The sequence below is a fragment of the Acanthaster planci genome, linkage group LG07, assembly GCF_054643075.1.
Source record: "Acanthaster planci isolate LZ-2023a linkage group LG07, COTS_SCS, whole genome shotgun sequence".
NCBI classification, from domain to species: Eukaryota; Metazoa; Echinodermata; class Asteroidea; order Valvatida; family Acanthasteridae; genus Acanthaster; species Acanthaster planci.
The window spans coordinates 1,173,911-1,198,050 of record NC_141783.1 but is presented as its reverse complement, the minus strand read 5'-3'; the positions used below and the strand labels follow the sequence as shown (position 1 = coordinate 1,198,050).

The following is a 24,140-nucleotide window of genomic DNA, read 5'->3' as shown; positions in this document are numbered from 1 at the left end:
AGAAACCCCGTGAAGTAACGTTTGCTTGCATGTTATTGAGCCCCGAACTTGATTGATTTTAAACTGTTTTCATTAGGGTTTGAATTAGCATTGTGCCCGATCACACGATGGCGTGCCCGATCACACCATCCCTCTGCAAAACGGCCAAATAGTGCCATCTTTCGGACCCGATTGCACCCAAATCTCTCAGAATTGGAAGCCCAAGTCCGGGCCAGGGGTTCAGTGCCATATTTCTCCAATTCCTCAATTTCATGGCTCTCAGGACTCTCTAATATAGAATATTTTGAGTGTATAACTTTTATTGATGAGCTCGGCGGACTATTTTGTGCCTTTTTCCGAGGGTGCACCCTCGTGACGGAAGTAGTCAGGCACATACTTGTCTGTTCATCCAGCACTGCCTGATACATGGGATTGTATGGGGCGGCAATGACAGGGGTAGCCATAATCCGGTCCTGTCTCCTGCGACTACGGGTTCGAATTTTGAGGCAGCGGTGGAGAGCCGTAGCCAATGTTCAATACTTGCGGATGCCGTAGTCTCACATGGAGACGCCGCACGGCGTGTTGCCGACATAGAGTGTATCATAGACCCTTGAAAATATTTCATGTTGGGGTTTTCCCGAAGATATACCTCCCATATATATTTGCAATGGATGTTAGTGATGAAACACATGATAAAGCCAAAAATAGAAAAGCTTTTTAAAGTGAAATTGAGCCATTTTATGCAGCATCGTCATGATTAGAAGCCAGTGTCGATCCTTGACGTATCGTAAACTGAATTTTTATCGACACCATTAAACCCTACTAATTCAACACTATTGAATATCAAGTGGACTTTCGGTTTAATACGCAATAAATCGCTGTGACAGAATAAAATCACAGTGAACCAGATTTTATTAAAGTGCGTGAATCTGGCTTTAAAAACCCTTCCAAGCTAATGACCATCAGGGGGCCTTTAATTCAACGCTGTCATTATTATTATGTGTTTCACATTCTTGTGAAAACCCCGGTTGCAAGGATAATGCCTGAAACATGCCACCAAACGGTCCCTATCATAACACGGTAGCATTCCCACCAATGAGTCTGCGTGTCCTTTTTGCTATGTTATAACCTGCCCCGTTTCAAACTCTTGTCAATTGCCTTATCGGGTACGTCGTTGTGCGTTGTATTTTATTAGAATTTTCACAGTTATGGGTCACGTGTGTTTCACTCCCGTTTGACGAAGGCGTAACAGCAAAATAATTAATGTGAAACAGTTGCGGCAGCCCTGGTTAATTGATACAGAAAGGCACATTTTCAAAAGTGGTGGTAAAAGGGTTGCAATGCAGGGCCCCTTTAAATCGTGTACCATTGTAAAGGAAGTTTGATGAAGCTCAGAATTACCCGGACATGAAAAAGGAAATCGCTTTCACCGTGGTCAAATTTGTCCAGAATGTGGTTACTATACAATGAAATACTTCCATTTCAATCGCTTTGGAGTCTTGTCCCTTTCTTGAGCTTCAGAAGTTTGGCATTCGAACTAAATACCGAATAAAATATATAAAAAAATCAAGCCGAACAACACCTTTTTGTGTAAATGCATATGTAACTGAGTTTGTACACGAGCAGGTCTGCATAATACGTGTTCATCATGTACTGTACATCTGTTCATGTACGCGGTATTTACATTCCTCAGTGTGGGTCGATATGTTATTTTATGGTAACAATATGAACCTCTTGAACTTCATTATTGTGCAATTAGTGCACTGTGTGGAAGTTGGGCAGACGATCAAATGTCGATAAGGGAAGAATAACAATCTGTGGTCGATATGCACACAAGTCTGATCTTTGGTCTGTGGTCTGATCCGGGAAGATAATCAGTGAAAAGCCGTCAAGAGATCTTGGACCTTCATACTGTTCTTCACCACAGTCTACTTTAGAAATAGCTGGAAAAGTAATAACCCATTGTTTAAGACCTGGACTTCTAAAATAAAGTGAACCTACCTTGATTACTGAAAATTTAAACTAACAGTAAAATAACGCTCTGGAAAAAAACAGTAAAGTTAGATTGTGAAAGCTTCCATCCAGCCGACAACACTCAGTGAGCCAAGAATGCAAGTTTGACTTAAGATGCTTAATTTTTTTGAATACTTTAGTACTTTGGGAGTTTTGATTGATATTTCGCAATGAAAGGATCGATGTTACTCCATTTTAGTTTGACGTGTTGTTTTACAACCGTCTAAATTTTTTTTTTACTTTTATTAATAATTTCACTTCGCAACAAATCAAAATTGAAGATATTGTTGACTAGACATTGGAGTTGTTTTCTAGGCATTTGGTATATGTAATGGGCGTATGGCATAAGCTGATTGTCAGTGGTAGGCTTCCGTAGATTTGGAGCGTGTTGTGAAGACAGGCAAGGGTTTCCATGACAACCGTTGGTGCATGAATTTTCCTTGTAACTTTACAGAATCAGCATTTATGTTCATATTATAAAAATCACTAAAATTTAGTGATAGTTTTGGCCCTGATTCTTTGGAAAGTTTGGCTTAGGTGACAAAAATCATGATAAAGTTGTAATGCATTAACGTCGATCACGGATTGCAGGCCCGCCAAGCAGCCGTTTTTTGCCAGCCCTAAAGAAGACGTGCTCGTCCTAACCGAGACATTTTCCAATCATTTTCGGTAGTTTCGCCGTGAGTATTGTTTCTAAATGCTTTCAACGGTTAAATGATGAGTATTGTAAACCGTAGGACCAGTGAAAGGATTGATTATTTTCTATCTGTTCGTCACATTTGTCGCCCTGTGTAGCACGGCAAATTACGTTAGTCATACATGTAGGTGATACGACGCTGTGTTGAAGAAGCACAGAGATTGGCAGAGCTTTGGATTGTTATCGTTAATTATTCACAAAAGTTGTGAACGATTGTTGCATTTCATGATAAATGGGCTTCCATCGCCGACTAAGACGGCTGGAAACTGTTGAAATCTAAACTACGGAAACCGAGTGGTGCCATGATTTAGGTACCAATTCCTTAGTGTCGAAACCTTTTGAGCGTTGTTGGCTGTCCTTATTATTACTGTTTGAGAGTTCTTTATTCCTAGATGTATGGTGAACCATGTATACCACTATAAGATACATCACATTATATACTGAAATTTGCAGAGATTGGTCAAGTGATAGCTTTGTGAATTACTTCACACAGTGGTAATTTTTACCTTGTGTTTGATGACCACATGGTGTTGGAAAGTCATTGTTGTGCACCTTGCAGGGAATAGTAACAAGTGTGCTCATTTTGTCATAGGTATTGAACCTGATTTACAAAACCAGTATTTGATGTTCATCTAGCTACGGTAGCCAGGCTGTGCCATTACTGGGGGTAAGCAAGCATAGAACTCAGGCATCACACTCACTCAGCCAATTGTTTAAGCGCGTCGTGGTATTTCCACGTACCTTATTTAGCTTTTCTTGTACTCATGGAGTTTTCTAATTTTAAAAGGTACATACACAGTATTTGCCAATTGTGTTGCTGATGCCGTTATTTTCCCATTTCTGTAAATTGAGTGATATCTTACAAGATGTTCATTTTCATTGAACAAAAAGTCGGGGATGCATTCCCCAGAGGTGCCTTATGTCAGGTGCTAAATGACATTTATGGGATACCTTCTCTGATGTTATTTAGATACTGGTACATGTAATTAAATCCTTATTGAAATTGTATATTTCACATGCAGGATTTTTCTTGGGGAGACTGCCTACGCGCTCCCTGTTATCAAACAGCACATTCAAAGAATCTCTAGATGGGAGTCACTCGTCGCATCATTTGATGTTGAATTCTACGCTCTGCGCCCCCCTCCTCTCCTTTTAACATATATTTAATGTCTCTACGCACTTCAAGACTTTTGGCAAGTCATATAATAATTACAAATGTTCACAGCAAACCCTGATATATTGAGATCTGGACATATTGGGTTCATACCACAGTTTCGTCGTTGAAATGCCGATTTGGAAATTGAACTTTCTGTTGCGGTCAAGGTGATTTGTTATAAAATGGTCTCATAATATACAATGAATAGCGACTAATTATCTGAGTCCTTCAACTTCCAAAATTTTGTAGAGAAATTTCAGATGAAAAGGAGCATTTTATCAGGGGTAAACTTGCATTCACATAAAGAAGTATTGATGCGTTAATATACATTTAATATTTAATAATATTCTTTTTTTCCCCAGAAAGCAGTCTTGCAGTCCAGAAAGCCTGTTGGAATCAGTCCGCTTGCAGACAGAACTAGCTGAAGTAAGGAAAGGACTCGATCTGAACTTGAAATCATTTGTGATGAAGAAAAAGTAACAGAATGAGATGCGATCAGGCAAACTGAGTCGTTGGTCAACTTTTTATTTGAAAAAACATTTAAGAATAAAAATGTCCATTATCAATATTTCATGTTTGAAGTTCCACTTCTGCTAATCCCAAAGGAGTTTCATACAAATGAAGTCGAATGAAATTCAAGGAATTGACCTGGTCGACGAATGACTAATTTCGCTTGATCACATCACAAAAGTTACATGAGCTTTAATTTTTCAATTTCTGGTAATACCTTTCAAACAAGGCTAAAGGAGTCATTGGACGCACTTTCTTCCGCACTGTGCAAAAGTGCTGATATTTTTCAATAGAATTTACCAGATGAAAGATGTCAATTTTTTAGTTTGAAATTGGCTGACGTGACTTTCTGACGCTTTCTGACTTCATGCTATATTTTACCTGCTCTTTTAGGTCAGGTTGCCTCTATCTGCATGGTGGCTAAAAAAAAATTCATGGGAAAATTAGTGATGCCTGTATGTGTAACTCTTACCAATATGTCATTTACTTTCGATGTTGTGGGCCTGTTTGTTTCGGATTCGGATCGCGATCAGGGATCCGAGGTCAGTTCACTGATGCCAGGATCCACCTAGTTGGGATCACTGATTGAGATCCAACTCCGTGCAAAGCAAAGAGGCCCTATACGTTCCTGGAGCTGATGACCGCATAGAACCTGTGATTTGACACTCGACAAAAGGAAACGGGGTTTAACTGCAGTGAAATATTGAAGGCTTAGTGCTTCTTGAGCAAAGAACCGATGAGGAATGAGTATCGGACATTTACCTATGCAAATTATGACAATATGACATATGACATTTACCTATGCAAATTATGACAATATGACATATGACATTTACCTATGCAAATTATGACAATATGACATTTACCTATGCAAATTATGACAATAGGCCTATTGTTGGATTCCTTCGTTCATAATTTGCCTGAACAATGAACTGATTCGAGCCACATCAGGGCTGCCACCTTTGTTACGCTTGAATGAACACCAGGGAGTATAGATACCAGAAAATCTCAAAAAACTCATCTTTACAAGCATTTTAGCCAACAAGTACTTTTGGCCAAGGAAATTACCTAACGTTAAAAAACCAGGCCATGGTTTTAAAATTTGAAAAACCCCACTGAATAAATGGCTATTTTGGACTGATAAGTTTCATGTTAAAACTAAAGCATTGGCTAATTTTTTAAAAGCCATTTTTTTCCGAAATATTCTTTTCATCTGCTCCCTGGTGTTCATTGAAGTGTAGCGAAGTTGCGGCCTCGTTGTGCCTCGAAGCTGTTCGTTATTCAGGCAAGATTTGGACAAAGGAATCCAAAAAAATAAAATTGATTTCTTTAACAGCCAACCTGCCACATGGCCTGCTTCAAGCTGTTTTCTAGTCATTTGTGGACTCGTCTACAGTCGAGAAACTTTGAAAAGTGTTCCTGTTGCCCTCAACAACACATTGGACATGGTTAAGGTAAGCCAAAATAATTATTCTGACTTTAATCTCTGCCAGTCGTTGCTTATGGTTTTTCCTGAATTCCACACAGGTTTCTATTCTGAGTAAAACATTTTATTTCTACGGGATACTAGCTTGTAAGTATAATATTCATGAATCAATTGCAGTCGGGCACGATCTTGAGCTGACATTTTTTCTGACAGGACAGTTCAAACAATGTTTGTTTCCATCACCTCATGGTCCATTGCAAATTTTGATTTGCAGTCCTTAAAACCGTGCCATCCAGTTCCTGACTCGAGTTTAGTTGGCATCTTTAGGGGTGTCGTTGAAGATGTGAATTGCAAGTTTTTGCCATTATTTCTCTGAAATCTGATTTGTTCAGGGTAAAATTATATCAAACTATGATCAAAATCATGTCTGATGGTAAAAATATAAAATGCCCATTGGTTGTTTTCAAATTGCTGTTGATTGTTTTCTTGCACAGGTTGAGCTTTGACCCCCTGAGGCGGGGCCTGCAATTCTAACCTTCCAAGATGCGCTTCTCTGCCAAACAAGTCATTTTGGAAGTTGCTTTAACGACTTTGTACACTGTAAGTTATTTAAATACAACCCAGTCCAAACACATGTCAAGTCAGCCAGTCATTAAACAGAATTGTACCCAAAAAGATGGTTCCCCCCAAATTAGTGGATGCTGTTTAGCCCATGGAGGCAGACTCACAGAGTAGTTTAATCTCCACCTTGTATTCTGATCCACTGTAAATCATAGGCTTGATATTTTGTATTGGAATGAATGCAAGCATGAGCCTGTGTGACAAGGAGCAATGGACAGGTTGAGTTTGTCTTACATCAAACTACTTCAATTTTTAGATTGTGGTTTTACAAAATGTTTTCACAAAGTGTATCTCATTCAGAAAAGATTGTTTAAGTGGATTTTTTTTTAATATACTCTCAGCAACAAAGCATTTTCCATTCAATTACAAGTCATCTCCCTTTTGTTTTCAGCAGGTATCCATTTGATTTCCATTGCCATGGGAACAGCTCTCTTTCCACGAATCTCTGCAAGTTCTCTGTGTTCCTCAAAAAGTAAGAAAAGAGAACTTTGTTAATTGTTAATCTTGATATCTTGGTTCAGTCAGTCAGTGCCTTAGTCTTAAGATTCCATTGGAGGGATCTAGTAAGATTTCCCTGCAGTTTGAATTAGTCTGTCAACTCGTCACTAAACCAGTGTTAGGATGCTCTCACTTTGTTGCTCCCCTGGTGTAGGGATTATCTCACTTTGCCCCTCCCCTGGTGTGGGGATTATCTCACTTTGCCCCTCCCCTGGTGTGGGGATTATCTCACTTTGCCCCTCCCCTGGTGTGGGGATTATCTCACTTTGCCCCTCCCCTGGTGTGGGGATGCTCTCACTTTGCCCCTCCCCTGGTGTAGGGATGCTCTCACTTTGCCCCTCCCCTGGTGTGGGGATGCTCTCACTTTGTTGCTCCCCTGGTGTAGGGATTATCTCACTTTGCCCCTCCCCTGGTGTGGGGATTCTCTCACTTTGCCCCTCCCCTGGTGTGGGGATGCTCTCACTTTGCCCCTCCGCTGGTGTGGGGATGCTCTCACTTTGCCCCTCCCCTGGTGTAGGGATGCTCTCACTTTGCCCCTCCCCTGGTGTGGGGATGCTCTCACTTCACTTGTCCCTTGTGTGGGGAGGTTCATGCTTTCCCCTCCCCCTGATGTGGAGGTTAAAGACATGGTTCAAGATTTCAAACTTCAAGATAACAGCCAAGGTTTTTTGAGGATCATTTTGTATTTGAAGGGCATCAGTGTTACTGCCCATGTTGTTTTTCAATAATACTGTACTGACTTTCATTCCATGCCTACAATCATGGCAACAGATTTTGCATAAAGGCGAAGATTCCCTCTCAATCTGGCCTGAGTATACGCAGGCTGCTGTTGCTAGATATCCATGTGGGTCTTTGCACAATTTTGAATGAGATTTAGAAGTACATGTTCAAAATTACCAGCATTTTTAGAACAAGCACATGCGTTGCCACAATTGCTATCATCACAATTTGAAAGTCGTCTTGCAAGTTCCATTATCAATGCCTTATTTTGCAGATTGTTATCAGCTTTTCTCAAGTTTTCCTTGTACTTTACACTTAGAGGAAACTCCACATGAAATGGTACGTGGAGAAGTTCTCATCTAGCATCTAGCTTTGGAGTTGCATCTTTTGTTAATTCAGGCTTAATATTCATCAGATAAATTTCAGTGGATATTTGTCAAGTACTGCATTTTTCACCTTTTTATACAGAAATAAAGAATGGAGACTGTAGCTCTTCTAAACCCCAGCAACAAGCACTAACAGATTAAGGTCACCAGACAAGGTAAAATCTAATTTCTGATGAGAACTTTAACATAAAAAAAATTACAAATTTTAAAATTTTAAAAATAAAAAAAATTGATAACTGTAACATTAAATTTACTTTTGACCTTTTTATTCACAATTTCACTTCATGATGACAACAAGATATGCATCACCCATTATGATGTTGTTCACGTGATGTAAGAGTTGCTTTTTGGATGTTAAGAATGTTTATCATGGTATAAGAGCATCGCCTGGTACTCCAAGACTTATTTGATCAGCAAAGCTTTGAGCTTGGGCAAAAACTTGATCTGGATGTTTAGGGTTCATACCGTTGTTTCGTCATTGAAATGCATGTTTGAAAATTGAAACGATATTTTATCAAAGTTCTATGCTTAGGTAATACAGATAATTTGTCAGTGCATTTAGGATTAAAAAATTGTCATTTATTGTAAATTGCACTAAATGGCAACCGATAATCAAGGCCATCCAACTTGTCAGTCTTTGGTTTGATTTTGAAGAGAAAGTTGAGATCTTCGAATAAAACAAAACAAAAATATTTCAGGAAGGATGGTATCCTTTTCTTGAGGTTTTGCCGATTTAAAATTGCTGCATTTCTGTTTTTCCCCCTTCACTAGGAAGCGTTTTCGGCCGGTTGGTTCGTGTCACTGAGACCTCTACATTGAACATAAGATGTCCGCAGTAGCTACGACAGTGCCTGTTTGGGCCTTTCTGTTTGACGACAAGAAGATTTCAGGTCATGCAGACATCCAGGAGGACGAAGGAGCAGGAAAGGACTCGAACTTAACTGCAACTCATTTCTAATTGAACAAAATGAACAAATTAATGTTACATTAGCTGAATCTTTCAATTTCTAATAATATCAGTTAAATAAGTCAGAGGGAATCCTGAGACATACTTTTTCCGAACTATGCACAAGTATTGATTATTTTAACGGAAAGAGTTTAATATTATCAATTGTTGGTTTATTGAATGTGTCAATCTTAATCCAGGGAAAGGTATTCTGTCCCTAGCTTTGAATTTGAGAATTTGCTCGGAAAGAGTTCCACTCTTGCCACTAAGAACGTTTAGCCTCATCAACAATTTATTCAAACGACGTCTGTTACTTTGAATATTTTAGTAAGGACAGGGGGGGGTTCAGTCCGTAGTAAGAACATCAAGAGCAGGATTTCTGTCCCCTTTTTTATGGTAACGAAACTCAGAAGTTGCAGAAATGGGACACTGACATTTTCCCATTTTCTTTAAACTCGAAACCCATTCACCGACACTTGCAGCTTCTTTGAATTAAGTTGGCAAACTCACTTGAGATTAATTTGCCGAATCGGAGAGCTTGTCAGGGAATGACGTTTTAAAAAGTAGTATTTTCAAGGGGCCAATTGCAAGCCCAGCGGCAATGTTTGCTTCAGCAATGCAAACAGCAATAAAATGAGGCAAAGACTATTTGTCTGATATGCAGCTTTCTTCCCTTTTTGTAGCTTTTTTTGAGAATGGATGCAGTACACTGATTATTAATGTGTCTTTTTGAATAAAAGGTAAATAAGTCCATATACGGACTCCGCTTAACACCCTGTGCTCAACGTTTGGACTGAAAAATGTAGAGTGACTGCTTCAGTATTTTCATTGCTAATGTGACATTTCAGGGCACTTTTATTGGTCAAAGCGCATTTAGTGCCCTCTGTACATGGAATTCGTTTGCAACAAAATCTGATGTACCTTGAAAGCAGTGTGTGAATTCCTGGTAGCAGATGACCGAAGGAAACGGGATTTGATTACAGGGACATTGGGAAGATGAGGGCGTTGGAGTGGAGAAAATGAGGCAAATACAAACGGATGCAAAAGAGACCGATTCGTTTTAATATTCCTTTGTTCAAATCTTGACCGAACAATGAACTTCTTCCAGCCATGTCGAGGACGCCGCCTTCGTTATGCTTGAACGAACATTTAGGAAGAGAAACAAGAAAATCTCGCCTATAAAAGCACATCAGCTTATAAAATTATGCTTTTTGCGGAGAAAATTACATAAATTATGCTATGGCTTCAAAATTCAATAATTCCCAAGGAATAAAAAAGTTGGCTTCTTTGGAGTGTTTCTAAGTGAATGCGTCAACATTCGTACATAGGTGGCGCCCTTTAAAAAGTATGGACTAAGGGTCTGCAACTTTGGTGTAAAAGGTAGACAGCTTCGATCCAAAAAGAGGCTCCCACCTTCACATTGTTGAATAGCCAAGGCGATGGCCTCGTTATGGATTGTAACGTAGGTGGCGCTCTTTACAGTATACGGTCTAGGGGTCTGGAAATGTGGCATAAACGGGGACTATTACAATTCAAAACGAGGCTACCGCCTTCGCATTGTTGAATGGCGAAGGCGGCAGCCTCGTTTTGGATCGTACCAGTCCACTATTTAGACCACATTTCCAGACCCCTAGACCGTATTCTTTGAAGAGCGCCACCTACGTTAGAATCCATAACGAGGCCACAACCTTTGCTATTCAACAATGCGAAGGCGGCAGCCTCGTTTTGGATCGTAAAAGTCCACCGTTTAGACTGCATTTTCAGACCCCTAGACCGTATTCTTTGAAGAGCGCCACCTACGTTAGAATCCATAACGAGGCCGCGACCTTCGCTATTCAACAATGTGAAGGCGGCAGCCTCGTTATGGATAGCAGCAGTCGGCCGTTTAGAGCGCCACCTACGTTCGAAGGTGGAAAGTTTTAGCCAGAAAACCATCAGTTTGGAAATCTATTTTTTTATTTCGTGGAAATTTTCGAATTTTGAAACCATGACCTGGTTTGTCAGGTAATTTCCTCTGCAAAAAGCATCATTTTGTTGGCTGAAATACTTGTAAAGGTGAGATTTTCGAGATTTTGTGATATCTACTCCCAAGTGTTCATTCAAGCATAACAAATGCGGCGTCTTCCATGTGGCTGGAAGCAGTTCATTGTTCGGGCAAGATTTGAACAAAGGAATCGAACAAAAGACGTGGTCTCTTTTACAGCCGTCAATCTATGCGGCCTGCTTATACTGCTGGTTATGTTTTTAGGCTCGTCTCCAGCCAAGAAATGTGTTCCCGAAGACCTAAACTCGACAATTACACTTCACCAAAGTACAATAGTATCCTGGAATATGATGTAAACCCAAAATAGTTACAACTTAAATGTGTCTCTATTGTGGATAATGGGTTATCCTGTTAGAAATCCCCAAGTAATTTTCATGAATCAATAAGTTGGGCACAATTTCCAGCAGCCATTTTGGTCTGAAAGCATGTTCAGTTATGTTTGTTTCCATCACCTCATGATCCATTTCAAGTCCTGTTTTGCAGTCCTTAAAAACCATACCAAGTTCCTGACTCTAGCTAAGTTGACATTTTCAGAGAGATTGTTGTTGAAGATGCGAATTGCAAGTTTTTGCCGGCATTTCTCCGAAATTAAAAAATATCAGTCTTCTTCCTACTTTCGAAGTTGTTTGTTCTTTATATAGCAAATCTTATTCTTTTACATGCGACCTTTGAACCTAAAAAATGGAGATTACCATGAAATCCATGACACAGCACGAGATAAATCAACTGACGAGACAATGGACATCAAACGGATCCTTTTTCCTCTTTTTATTAAATTACGCACACTGGCCATATCCATCCAGGATAAATCATCGCTGTGGTTGCAAACATTTCCTTGGGCAAATGCCACATTCTTAAACACACCAAGAAATAAAATATCTGGCAGAAATCAAAAACGACCCCAAGATGGAGCAAATTAAAGTGTTCAAAGAACGCTAACAAATCTAAGTTCGGATAAATTATCGTCAAACGTTTCTGCCAAAATTGCTTTCTTCTTCCTGTAACTTGAGCAGTGAGTGGAGTCCTTCCTTTGCCCCACTAGACATCACTGTGATCTTGAAAATGCACCTATCTAGAACATGGCAGACCGACTGATGTATGAAGCAAATAGAGGCATCATGCTGCCATCTTTTCAGAACAGAGTATCGATGACATGGACCAACCGACGCTGCTTCCTGGTGAAAGAAAACCAAATGATCTAATTTCAAGAATCAACGCTCATAAAAGCAATCGCCACACGTGAACTTTATGTCAAAGAGAGAAAAATTCCATTGCCTAAAAGGACCAAGCTAGTTTCTATTAAAAATTTTAACGGATGGATATTTAATAGATCTGTCTGGTGAGATGTGAGTTCTAAAACAGGTCATTAGCTTTAAAATATTTTTACCGAATTAGAATTTGAAATTGTCTCTCACAGAACAAATGTATTATCAAGATGTATTTTTGCGTTAGGGAGATGTTAATTATGTATAACGGGTTTGCCCTTACCCAACGTATATTAATAAGCACTGTGTGCTCAGTGCTTGTCCGAGAGCTTGTGAAAAAAACACCTCACAAGCTTACTCGGGTGGGACTCGAACCCACGACCTCCTGCTTACTAGTGCAGATGTCTTAACCACTCGACCACCGAACTTGCCGGGGTCGGCTGGCCAGTCCGAGTCAAATGAAGCAGCGGGTACCGCGAACTATTATCAAGATGTATTTTTGCATTGGGGAGATGTTAATTATATATAACGGGTTTGCTCTTACCCAACGTATATTAATAAGCACTGTATGCTCAGTGCTTGTCCGAGAGCTTGCGAAAAAAAATACATCTTGATAATCAGATAATAGTTCGCGGTACCCGCTGCTTCATTTGACTCGGACTGGCCAGCTGACCCCGGCAAGTTCGGTGGTCGAGTGGTTAAGACATCTGCACTAGTAAGCAGGAGGTTGTGGGTTCGAGTCCCACCCGAGTAAGCTTGTGAGGTTTTTTTCGCAAGCTCTCGGACAAGCACTGAGCATACAGTGCTTATTAATATACATTGGGTAAGGGCAAACCGTTATATATAAAGAACAAATGTACTTTCAAATTATCGCATTATCAAATCATACCAAATTGTCCCAGAGGATGGCACTATTTGCAATGGATTGATATTGTAGTAGCGAAATTGGGCTGTCTGCTGCATTTCAACAGGATGATGAAAGAATCACTAACTTTAACCTTTGCCAAATGGTTACTACATGTAAGCACTACATGACCTGAAAACAGAAGTCCTGCTAGTGCCTGGTACACTTGTTACATTGTAAAACCATGACTTGCAGACCTGCAATTTCTGATCCAAAGTATACCTGCTTTGCTATTGGCACACTCTAATCGTCCTCAATCCAATCCATAATTTCAATATTTTTGTCTTCAGGCATCATTTCAAAATTCCTATCGGTTGACTACAGGACAGGGCCATCTGACCGATAACAGTGACTTGTGTCGAGTGAATCATGGACGGGGTGTTCCAGTGCTCCACTGAAACCACATAACCTTGGAAGTAATATAATAAAAAGGCATTTATCAGTTAGAATCGGCCACTTGAGAACACTTCACCTGATAGCCAACATAATAAATGTACTGGTCAGACCGTTCTGTCCGACACCTACCTGATAAGAATTTTGAAACGGTGCCTTAGCTAATTATCATAAAAATTACTTTGTGAGTCATAAATGAAGCATAACAATTCAAACCAAGAAGACTATGTTTCCTGGCTATATGATAATCCATTTTTTGTCCGTCTGTTTTTTTGTTTAAGTTGTGAAAAGGGATGTGTGTGAGTTTGTTTCTGCATTCAATTGGGGACCCTGAACAATAGCGGACAATAAGGTCCCCGATTGACAGAGGGTCCCCAATTGACAACTGTTTACAAAACATATGGGTGGTCTTCTAAAAAAATACAAACAAAAGAGGAACATTAGGGGGTCCCCAGTTGCAGGCAAATACACACTTGTGTGTGTGTGTCCAAGACAAGAGAATCTGGTTAGAAATCCCCAGAAGACTGTGTTTGAAACTGGATTAGGCCTTATCTTTATGCCGTTGCTAAGAGGTTGAGAATTTTGCATGTTGGTGTTCTTGACCTTGAAAATATTCACTTTTTATTTTTCATCATCTGTGGCATGTGTCGTGGGGAAACAGCTAATTTCATGAATTAATTTTGAGAAAGCTTGACAGTTCAAAATGAATATCGACAATACCTAATGGATCCAACCAGTAAACTTTTGCTTTACACATGTCATTTGTTGGGCTTTAAAAATTGTTTCCAAACGTCAGCCTAGCTTTAAAGTGACAGGGTCAAAAGTATATGTGAACTAAATTTTACCTCGTCGTGTGACCTTGACCAATATGGAAGCTTGAAAATTCCCTTTTTCTTATGAAATGGTGGCCATCAATCATTCTCCTGAGCAAAAGAAAGGAAAGGCATCTTTGTGATTACAAAAAAATTATTGAAACTTGTGGGATGAACAAATTCTAGAACTGAGCTCTCGCTGTCCACCTATAAGTTTCTTCCTTAATTCACTTTTTATTAAAATGCTTTCAGAATCCACAATTTGATAGCCTTGTCTTAGTTCCAAGGTCACCGGTCGAGTTGAGATGTTGTCCTAAATGGCTACACTGAATGTTGAAATGCACCCAATGACTAAGCCCTTGAAAATTTCCACATGACTTCAGTGCTCATTAAACTGAATGGGGTTACTTTGTTTGCAATTTAACAGAGGGGAGGTCTTGGTGGGTTCTTTCAAAGGGATAAATTACAAATGCTTAAACATTCCGTAAGTGTTTGTTTATTTCTAGGATACACTCCTTCCATGAGGGGAGGGCGGGCCCGTCACAAGGGGGGGAGTGCCACAGGAGCTGCGCCCCCGGCAAAACCATAAGCACAGAAATGATCTGTTTTGTTGTGATGTGCCCACACACGCACACACACACAATGCCAGTGACGGGGGGGAGGCACCTTATTCAGTTTGTGGAAATCAGTTTATGTCAGGGAATCCAACTCTTTTTTGTGAATGAAAAAAATTGATCAAAAATGTCCAACGTAGTGCTAAATACATGTATGGGGCGGTGCAGATATCTGGAAGTTTCACAAAATTACAGGTAGCAGCCACACCGAGCCAGTGAAAACAGCTGCAGTGAGCTCATGCGTACGTACAGATCAAAGAAAAGATTGTGTAATCCGATCCTTGGACTACCTGGTGCCTGCGTACGTCGCCATGGTCGCTGTTTTCACCGGCGAAGTACCTGTCATTTTGTGAGAATCACGGATGTCCGTGCTGCCCCACATGCTGTCAGTTGACGTTCGCTCACTCTCTACCATTCAAGGTGTGTCGACCAAAGTACATTGCTAAAATACACGTACCTTTTATTGGGTGGGATCCAGTGATATGTCACTGGTGCTCTGCCTCACTGGTGTCCTGGACCACACATCCAAACAGTTCGTTCCATTTCCTGGATAAGTAAACAATGACAAAAAAAAGAGGGATGAGTCGTCATGAAATCAGCTTTCACAGAGAATGGCGGAATAGGGGGTAAACAGGAATGTCATCCCTTGTTGAGACAACCAGGCTATCGTCAGCACATTTGTACCCCAGGCTTGCTATTTACCTAACCGTGAGGGTATTGGGACATCCATACACACATATCTGGCCTTTATTTCACGTAACTCACTCGAACTTAAGCCAATTTGTCTCTACATGCAAAAAATTTCTGAAATGTTTATAATGGCATCAACTTTCCTTTGCGTTGTTCAACTAAACTGCCTTGTTTTTGCATTGTTACTTGGGCTGAGCCAGAGTAGATGCCAAAAGTCACCTAAGTGTCAAATCCATATTCCATGACATTCTGACGACAGGATTCCAGGACAGCTTATTTTCCAATTTCCCATGATTTTCGATGACTGTCTAAGACAATTTTTCCGACACTTCCAAGATGGTGGGAGCCCTTCCCTCCATCAAATCAACACCAGAACATGATTGATTCTTAGCATACCTGTGTCCTCCCAGGGGGTGTCGCCACACATCCCCACCATGTCTGCTACCCATTCGTCCTGCCATCTGGACTGCCATTCGGCCTCCTCCCTCTGTCTCGCCTCTGATGCCGCTTTCTCCTCGTATTCCCTCCTCAATTGCTGAAATTGAAAGAAAACAAATATCACAAGAAGTTAAAGGGTGTATCAAGTTAGAATCCTCAAGTGCTCTCAACTTTGTCCTGAGCAAGTGCAGAGTGGCCAAATATCAATTAACAGACAGTCAGTTACGTTAGAGACATCCAGCAGTTTGCTGAATGACAAAACTTCATGTGACAATTCAACATCTGGTAATTGTTTCTGCTAAAGTTCAGGTGTGACTCCTATGGAGTTGCATAATGTTACCACTTCTGGTGAATACTTTGGCATCATTTCTTTCTTAGATGAGATTTGAAGCTTTTCACGGTGGAGGTAGCAAGTAAACATGATACATCTTTTTTTTAGCATGTCGGGTTCTGAAAAGAACCACTGGTACTCAATGTTTCGGACAGTGTGCTCTGTCTGTCGTCAGGCTCCTGTTCTCATCTCCCGACGACGGACAGAGCATACTGTCCACAACGTTGAGTACCACCGGTTCTTTTCAGAACCCGACAGGCTCAAAAAAGAGATATATCAGTGGTGCCACCGCAAACCTTTCGAGTTTACATTTCTATCTTGTCCTCATCCTCCAAGATACAGCCAGATGTATTCGTTTTACACTGGGTCCTATTGCTGTAAGGAGTTACGAGTGAGCCATGTACGCCCCCTTTTGAAGGGCAACACTTCCACACTGAAAATATACAACTTAAAGTGTATACCTGTGAATAGGGAAATGCCTCAGATTTGTACACAATTCATTTGCAAAATGGGAACACAAGAGCCGTCCTTGTCAATGTACTTTTTGTGTTGCTGGGCCAGTAAATGCAACAAATTCCATGGCTCATAGTCATTTAATAATTTGCACAATGCACCGACTCCTAGGTATGGTTAAGTAACAGTAGCTTGCTTGGACAGCCTGTCTAGTTTAGGACCAGACTTCAGCACGGGTGAATCTTGTTCAGATCTGCCAATGTGGGTCCAAGTATTCATTGAAAACCTGATGGCTCTTTCATGTGACAGCTAATGCAAACCACCGCCCTCAACTTGGCAAGTTCCTTGTCTAGTTACACAAGTGCAAATACCGCTTGTGGTGAATTGCTGAACATGCAGAGCGGCCTTGCTCTCTGTGACATGAAACAGCCTTCATTTTTGTGCAAGAGGGGAAAACGTCCAACTCCAAGCTTAGGGAGGCAACATTGTTTCCTCAAAATGAGGGAAAGGTGAGTTCCCTGCAAAAAGCAACCTGGGGATAGTTAACTGCGTAAGTCATGGAGGGGTAAGTAGCGAAGTTAGCCCCTACCCCCCAGAACTGTCGACGGACCCCACAGTTCTAGGGATTTGCAATACCAACTCATGTCCCTGGATTAAATTTCAACCAAATCGAGAGTCAAAGAGAAAGAATTTCCTATGAATGGGGTCAGAGTGGTCAGGGCCAGCCATGCCAGTCTTGACCAAGGCAAATACGTAGGGCCCTGTTTTGGGTTTACAGACCCAGGCTGGCATGGTGCACACCACACGAGCAAACAACAAAATTATTCTGGTGGTCAGACATCTGGCAACATCTGTCACGTCGGTAAATTATTGAATAGCAAAAAGGGTAATTAAATTTGCCCCTTTGCCAGGTGTTAAGAGTCCGTAGTGACGTCATGCTGACCGTGAGAATGACCAACCGCCACATATCCCCAGAACTGTGGGGTTCAACGTCAGCCCCGCTCACACATTGGTGGGAGCGGGGCAGTCGTCGGACCCCATTTTGGGGGATAACAATGGATAACCGCTGTAGACGGTAAATCTGTCCCCCCGGTAAAACTGTCCGGCGGGACAGATGTACATGTACTTAGGTAAAAGCGTTATTTTTGTGTTAGATTGATGAAGTAAGTCCACATGAAATACAGTTAGATTTTGCAGCCCTTCATCAAGTTGTAAAAGGGAGAGGTAGGAGATTTAAAAACAACCGGGCTACATTTCTGCATGAAATCGGATAAGGGAGCAAGCGTTATTCTGCAGGCTTCTCACACACGTACAGTGTAGTCATTCTCATTTTAGTCTCGCGGCGCAGCGCAGTGTAGCTCGCACTTGTAGAGGAAGGAAAACGACCTTGCAAATCCCTACACTGGCATCATGCCATCTCGCTGAGCTGCAGCCTGCGAACAATGTCGAAAGTAGTCAAAAGCGTCCACGTACGGTTTAAGACACAGCTGCAAGCCCTCAAGCACAGTTAAGTTAGACAATTTGCAACTTGCGCTATACATACAAAGTGCACATCTGTGCCATTATCCAATCACCGTGTTTTGACATAACAAACATTCCAGAAAAGCACGGTGTCTGTCTACGTTGTGCGGAAAACAGTTGAAATTAGGGTCTGGGTGATAGATGGAAACAGGTCAAGTCGTCCCTGGAATCAGTCGTCCCTGGGGCAAATCGTCTCCAAGTCAAATAGTCCCTGGGTCAGTCGTCCCCCATTAGTTCTTACAAGTGTTGTCTGTGCATGCAATTTTCTTTTTAGGTGCATCAATCATACGTAGAAGAGAAAGAAAAACAAGACAGAGACTCGTACATGTACTCACAACTTTCATTTGTTCTACGCAGCAAGCTGGCGGCTTTTGAAATCTACGGTAACCAAAACGTGCCACATATATTTATTAAAAGGGCGATTCCATGGCGTGTGCCTATTCTTTGAATTGTTAAAGCAATTTTAACAACTTCAAATTTCAAATCTTTCAGTGGAAATTTCCATTTTATTTGAATAGGAAAATCAGTTAACATTTTGACTAGGTTGTTTTAAGAGTGTATAGTGAACGAAATCTTGTAGGATTAAGTTGTATTTTGTAATAAAGGTCTTATAAAATGAAGTTACTGGTAATTGTTACTTATCGATCAATTAGGGTATAATTGGGGTTCCACGTCAGTGGTGTGTGTGATTGCTGCAATTCAGCCACAGCCTTTGTCTGAGCGGCAAGGCTCAATGCGCATTGCCAAGCTTTTGACGTTTCGCTGACGAAGGCAGTGTTTCACGGCAGCTTTAGATGTGGCATATGGGCAGACAACTGAGCTGGGGATGCCAAATGCAAGCATCTTACTGGGCCATCACTGTAGGCAAACCGGGCCTGTAACCAACCGGCTCGTTTCAGAGCCAACACACTTGCAAAAGAGATAATTCAGTCCTGTCTGAGAAATGATTTTTAAATAAAATAAAAATAACTAACTTAAATAAAATAAATCGAAAAGATATCACAATAAAAATAAATAAATTTCCCCGGTAAAAACTTGAAAAGTAAAAAAAATTTTATAAATCCCCCCCCAAAAATAAGTTGCCGCAGTAAAAAGTTGATAAGGGCCAGTGACCATTTAGACCCAGTTTGAAAAGGCCCCCCCCCGTAAACTCGCCCTGTTGCAAAAACCCCTTTCATACCGGCCTGGCTACCGGCCTGGGATGCTGGACTGGTTGTTGATCTCGAACTTCTCCATCCTGGGGTCTATTGTTTGCAAGTACTGGTACATGTAATCTATCCCAGAAGGAACCTGCTTGTGGTTTTTAATCCTTCAGCTCTATACAATGTTTACACTAATCCGCTTAGACCCCTATTCATCTGTGGAAGCATGGTGGGGGAAGCCTTTCATCAGGGACTTTGAAATGCCAATGTGCAGACAGGCCTGATACAGGCCTGGAGCAGCCTGAATACCAGGCAGGCATTATACAGGGTGGGCTACGGGGGGGGCTTTTCAAACCGGGTCTAAATGGTCGCCAGCCCTAAGTAAAAAAATAATAAATAAATTACCCCCCCTAAATAAATTACCCCCCCCAAGTAAACTACCCCCGAATAAATTATCCCCCTAAATAAATTACCCCCCTAAATAAATTACCCCCCCTAAATAAATTACCCCCCTAAATAAATTACCCCCCCAAATAAATTACCCCCCCTAAATAAATTACTGCAGTGAAATCTTGAGGAGTAACAAATACAATAACTTGCCGCAGTAAATAATAATTTAATTATTTATATAGCATGATGCACATGACGACTTGACTAGGGGACAAGTTAACTCGGGAAAGAGTTAACTCAGGGACCACTTGAACCTGGGAGGATTTGACTTGGGGACGATTTGACCTGGGGACGACTTGACTCGGGGACGATTTTACCAACATGCGTGAAAGACTTGTGATGTTGCACGGGGGACACAAATCTCAGGGGGGACAAATTTACCATTGGACAGGGGGACAAAATTACCTGGAGGGGGTCACATTTACCTACGTAAATGTGTCTCCCCAGACACTTTAACTGGGGTGCAATCAGGTAAACATGGTAAAAGTGTCCGGGGGACACAGCAGGGGGACAGTTTTGCCGTCATGACCGTTTACACCGCGCGCCACCTCGACCATGTTGACCGGCGCCTGGCACAATTATTATTCCTGTTCGCATAATAAGCCTCAGTATTCCTCATTTTATGCAATAACACTTTCTATGAACTAAAAACAAACTTACCACAGAGGTGTAAACGTTTCAATTTCAAATGCCGCTTTCGACATTGTAACTTTACGTTGGCCTTGGATTTTCCTCATTCATTTGCACGCAAACGTAACTGAGGGTTTTCCGCCAATATTTGGCGCCCTCTATTGAAAAAATGAAGAGCGCCCTCTACTGATTTGATATATAGCGCCCTTTACTGACGTCTTATAGCGCCCTCTATGGACTAACAAAGTTAGCTCATAATTTCGACAAGAATATAATGTCAAATCAGTGCTCTGAAATAACTGAGCTTTCGGTAACTGAGTACCTTCTTCAGGGCAAGCAGATTCAGTTCAGTTAGACTAGTTCTCAGTCCCACTTTCGGAATCAGGGTGGTGTAGAACTAGACTGGTTTCCGGTCTCTCCATTGTTCATTTGCTCGATTTTTGCTAGTTGGTCGTGGTCGTATTCGTAAGGTGAAATACCGCCCTCTTTTGACCCACTCAGAATTTCCACGAAACAAGGTTCCTATCAATGGCGCCCTCTGTTGTTTTGTAAATACCCCACTTTTCGAGTATAGCGCCCTCTACAAACTTTTTCTCAACCCAATTTTAGTAATAGCACCCTCTTCCTTTTTAGAGGGAGCAAAAGTTAACTGTACTTTTCGGTAAACGTACATTATATCGCTCTCTGTGAAGATTAATTATCACACTGGAGTAGGGAAAACCCAGTTCTTAAAAAGTCTGAGCATGCACAGAGCAAGTAAACTGAGCTGAATACATTGATAAGAGTTTATTTTAAATCCCTATTCACATACACCGTACAGCATATTAAAATACACACATATTGAAAAAAGTACAAAGCACTCTGAAGAATTTTTCTTTTCCTTTAATTCAATAATACCAATTAATTAAGACACATCTGATACACTGGGTTACTTCATTCTGCTGGTAAACGTGCAAAGAAAGATTATATGTTAGGAAATACTTGCAACAAATTTTCTTGAGTTGACATATATTCAATTTGTGCTGATAAGAATTTGCAGCACGAATATTTGATCTGACAAGCCAAGTAAGAACCTTCCTTTTACCTGTAACTTTGCACGACCAACATTAGGCACTGAAATATAATTCTTGAAGTCAGGATGGATTTTAAGTCCTTAAGGTAAAAAATTCAAGGACAATCGGAGGGAAAATACAAAAGCATGTAAACTTACAATATGAAGGAAATCAGAACTGTGGAATTTTTTCTATATTAAGTTTTTTGATATCTCGTCATATCTGAACAACAACATCGCCTACTTGAAATTATTGAGTTGTTCACAAAACAAGTTCTACATTTGACCTTACTGCTAGAATCCTTGACTTTTCTTGGCTATTAGGTCTAACCAAAGGCACTGTGCCTTTGTGCTTTAAAGTTGTGTTTTTATTTTCATTTTTCATTTTGCTACTTTGAATTGTACTGAGCCTTTCTGGTTATGATTCCAGTGAAAATGTCCGAATTATTGAGCCAACCTGTGATGTCATCCCAGGCATAAAAAAAATTGTTCAGGATTTTTTCAGATTTTGCTGTCATTTCCATTTCCCCTGTAGGCCTGTGCCAGGTATCAAGGTACCTGCCTGTCAATGTCAAAACCCAGTTCCATTTTTTAAGGCCTGGTATCCGTAAAAAAGTTATTAAATAGTAAAAAATTCAACCTATAATATCTATGTGAACTTTAATAGTGAAAGGCAGAATTTCTAAAAAAAAAAATCACTGTGCCGCTTAAAAACCTTGTCCCGTGGTCAAAACTGCAGTTTAGAGAGGGGCAGAGCTATTTTTGTTACAAATTTAAGGGAACAATTTCATTTAATAAAACGTGGGGAGATTTTCCTCGAATGTTTAGAACAGTGTGATGCTTCCAATGTGTGAAAAAGAGCGCTGTTTCAGGCACATGGTCTGGTCGAATTACACCCAATGCCATTCACTAAGAGTTCTTTATCTTTTTTAACAGCCTACCGGGGTACCCAGTTCCAAAACACCTGTGAATGCACACTCCTAATTACTTTAGTGTTGTGTTAATAATTATAACCAATTAGAAACCCTTTCTCAAAGATGTTCCGAAAGAACAATTTTGGGGTCCATATACTGGAAAGGTGTAAACCGAACAGTGTCTTCCTTAATATACATCACGGAAACAGCGCCCTCACTTGTCTGAAAGGCCTGAACAAATGTACTGTTTGAAAAAGTGCACTTTTCAATAAACTTACCCTAAACGGATTTTACACAGTTTCATACACTGGAGAAGATTATAAAGATGCGCACGAAGTGAGTCTATGAAAAATTCATTGCATGAATCATACCAAAAGAATTTGTGATATTTCATTTTGGATTTGCCTTGATCTTAGATAAAAATCTTATTTAACAGCACATCCACAATAAACTCTAAATATATTACTACAGTAAAAGGGACATAAACTTATCAAGCTTTATAGCACCATGATCAAATCCATCAAAGTTAATAATTCACATAAATCTGACTACAATTACATGATTATGTAACCTTTTTGACATACCTGGGTATCTGACATGCGATGGTACTTGCAGCAAGATTAATATTGATGAATTTCAGATTTGAATCCAAGTATATACAGATATTTACATGAGGCATATACAGAGGGTTGGTTAAGAGGAATCGATGTTAGGGAACCATCGTCAGGCACCCTGTCTACTTCTTGCCTTTCTGTGGCTTCATGTTGGCTGGAATGTTGGGTATCGGTGGCTCGGGCTTGGGTACCAGTTGTCCCTTGGATACCAAGCGAGTGTACACTTCTCTGTGAAAAGCACACATGAAACAATTTTGACTCAGCTCATAAGAGCAGACTACAGTACTGACTCCGACGTCCAGTTTCTTTCCGTAAATTTCACACTTTAAGAAGACATTTCAAACAGGCAGCTTGGATAATGATTTGATACTTTTCACAATTATACTTTCTGCAAAATGTTCTTTTTATGCTGAGAAGGTTTGATTAGCTTGGGACAAATTCTTAAGTCTAGCATTTTCGAATGTGATCCCACTACCTGAAATACGTTCCACTCGCAGAGTAGGATTTTAGTTTTCTCAAGGCAGAAATCAGGACGTAAAATCAGACATGATTTGTGTCCTAGCTCCCGACAGGCATTTAAGATTGGATCCAAGGACTGAACCAACCTACAATGGGGACAAATACCAAACTGATCTGTAGATGACTTTTTCTTGTTCATTTTTCCCCAGAAGTTTTTCAATAACCACTCTCCTATATTTATCCTCAACCAGGCTTGCATTCTCAACTCTGATTGGTCGATCCACGGCAAGAAAGTGTGACCTATAACTGTACTGCACGGTTCACATCAAAGCCTGCATAATGAGTTATTCCTGCTCAGCGCACCTCGATATTTTTACACTAAAAACAAAACCCACTGCTACAAAATTGACTGTCATGACCGTACTGTTTGCAAGCATAAGCCCATATAACATCTCTACTGCACATCAAGTTTGCGTTAAGATTAATTAATTATCAAGCTCGTGCTCGTGGAATACGGATTGAT

General features: G+C 40.6%; 1 protein-coding gene and 2 long non-coding RNA genes across 9 annotated transcripts in view; 1 reads left to right on the top strand and 2 right to left on the bottom strand.

Annotated features, from left to right (window-relative positions):
* Nucleotides 1-9,723, top strand: part of LOC110987063 (uncharacterized) — a 37,069-nt gene extending 27,346 nt beyond the window's left edge. Inside the window, exons 1-9 of one of the 4 annotated variants that reach the window (XR_015425918.1) lie at nucleotides 2,361-2,672; nucleotides 3,282-3,356; nucleotides 3,712-3,882; nucleotides 4,208-4,271; nucleotides 5,692-5,809; nucleotides 6,276-6,381; nucleotides 6,797-6,874; nucleotides 8,089-8,161; nucleotides 8,778-9,723. This is a non-coding gene — a long non-coding RNA (uncharacterized LOC110987063). Of the gene's footprint in view, nucleotides 1-2,360; nucleotides 2,673-3,281; nucleotides 3,357-3,711; nucleotides 3,883-4,207; nucleotides 4,272-5,691; nucleotides 5,810-6,275; nucleotides 6,382-6,793; nucleotides 6,875-8,088; nucleotides 8,162-8,777 lie in introns of those variants that run through there. The other 3 variants (XR_015425919.1, XR_015425917.1, XR_015425920.1) reach the window with 3 other exon arrangements.
* A 2,026-nt stretch (nucleotides 9,724-11,749) lies between these two features.
* On the bottom strand, nucleotides 11,750-20,749 carry LOC110987061 (uncharacterized). 2 transcript variants are annotated; one of them, XR_015425922.1, is made up of 6 exons: nucleotides 20,610-20,749; nucleotides 16,011-16,149; nucleotides 15,382-15,470; nucleotides 14,344-14,421; nucleotides 13,328-13,514; nucleotides 11,750-12,171 (listed from the first exon to the last, which is right to left on the bottom strand). It is a non-coding gene; the product is annotated as an uncharacterized LOC110987061 (long non-coding RNA). The 2 variants fall into 2 exon arrangements; XR_015425921.1 differs by lacking the exon at nucleotides 13,328-13,514.
* Nucleotides 20,750-21,446: 697 nt separating this feature from the next.
* LOC110987051 (ATP-citrate synthase-like) overlaps nucleotides 21,447-24,140 on the bottom strand; it is a 29,481-nt gene continuing 26,787 nt past the window's right edge. For all 3 annotated transcript variants that reach the window (XM_087139018.1, XM_087139019.1, XM_087139020.1), the window contains one exon: nucleotides 21,447-23,386. In XM_087139018.1, coding sequence (XP_086995144.1) covers nucleotides 23,281-23,386 — 106 coding nt within the window. In that variant the 3' untranslated portion in view covers nucleotides 21,447-23,280. The remainder of the gene's footprint in view (nucleotides 23,387-24,140) is intronic.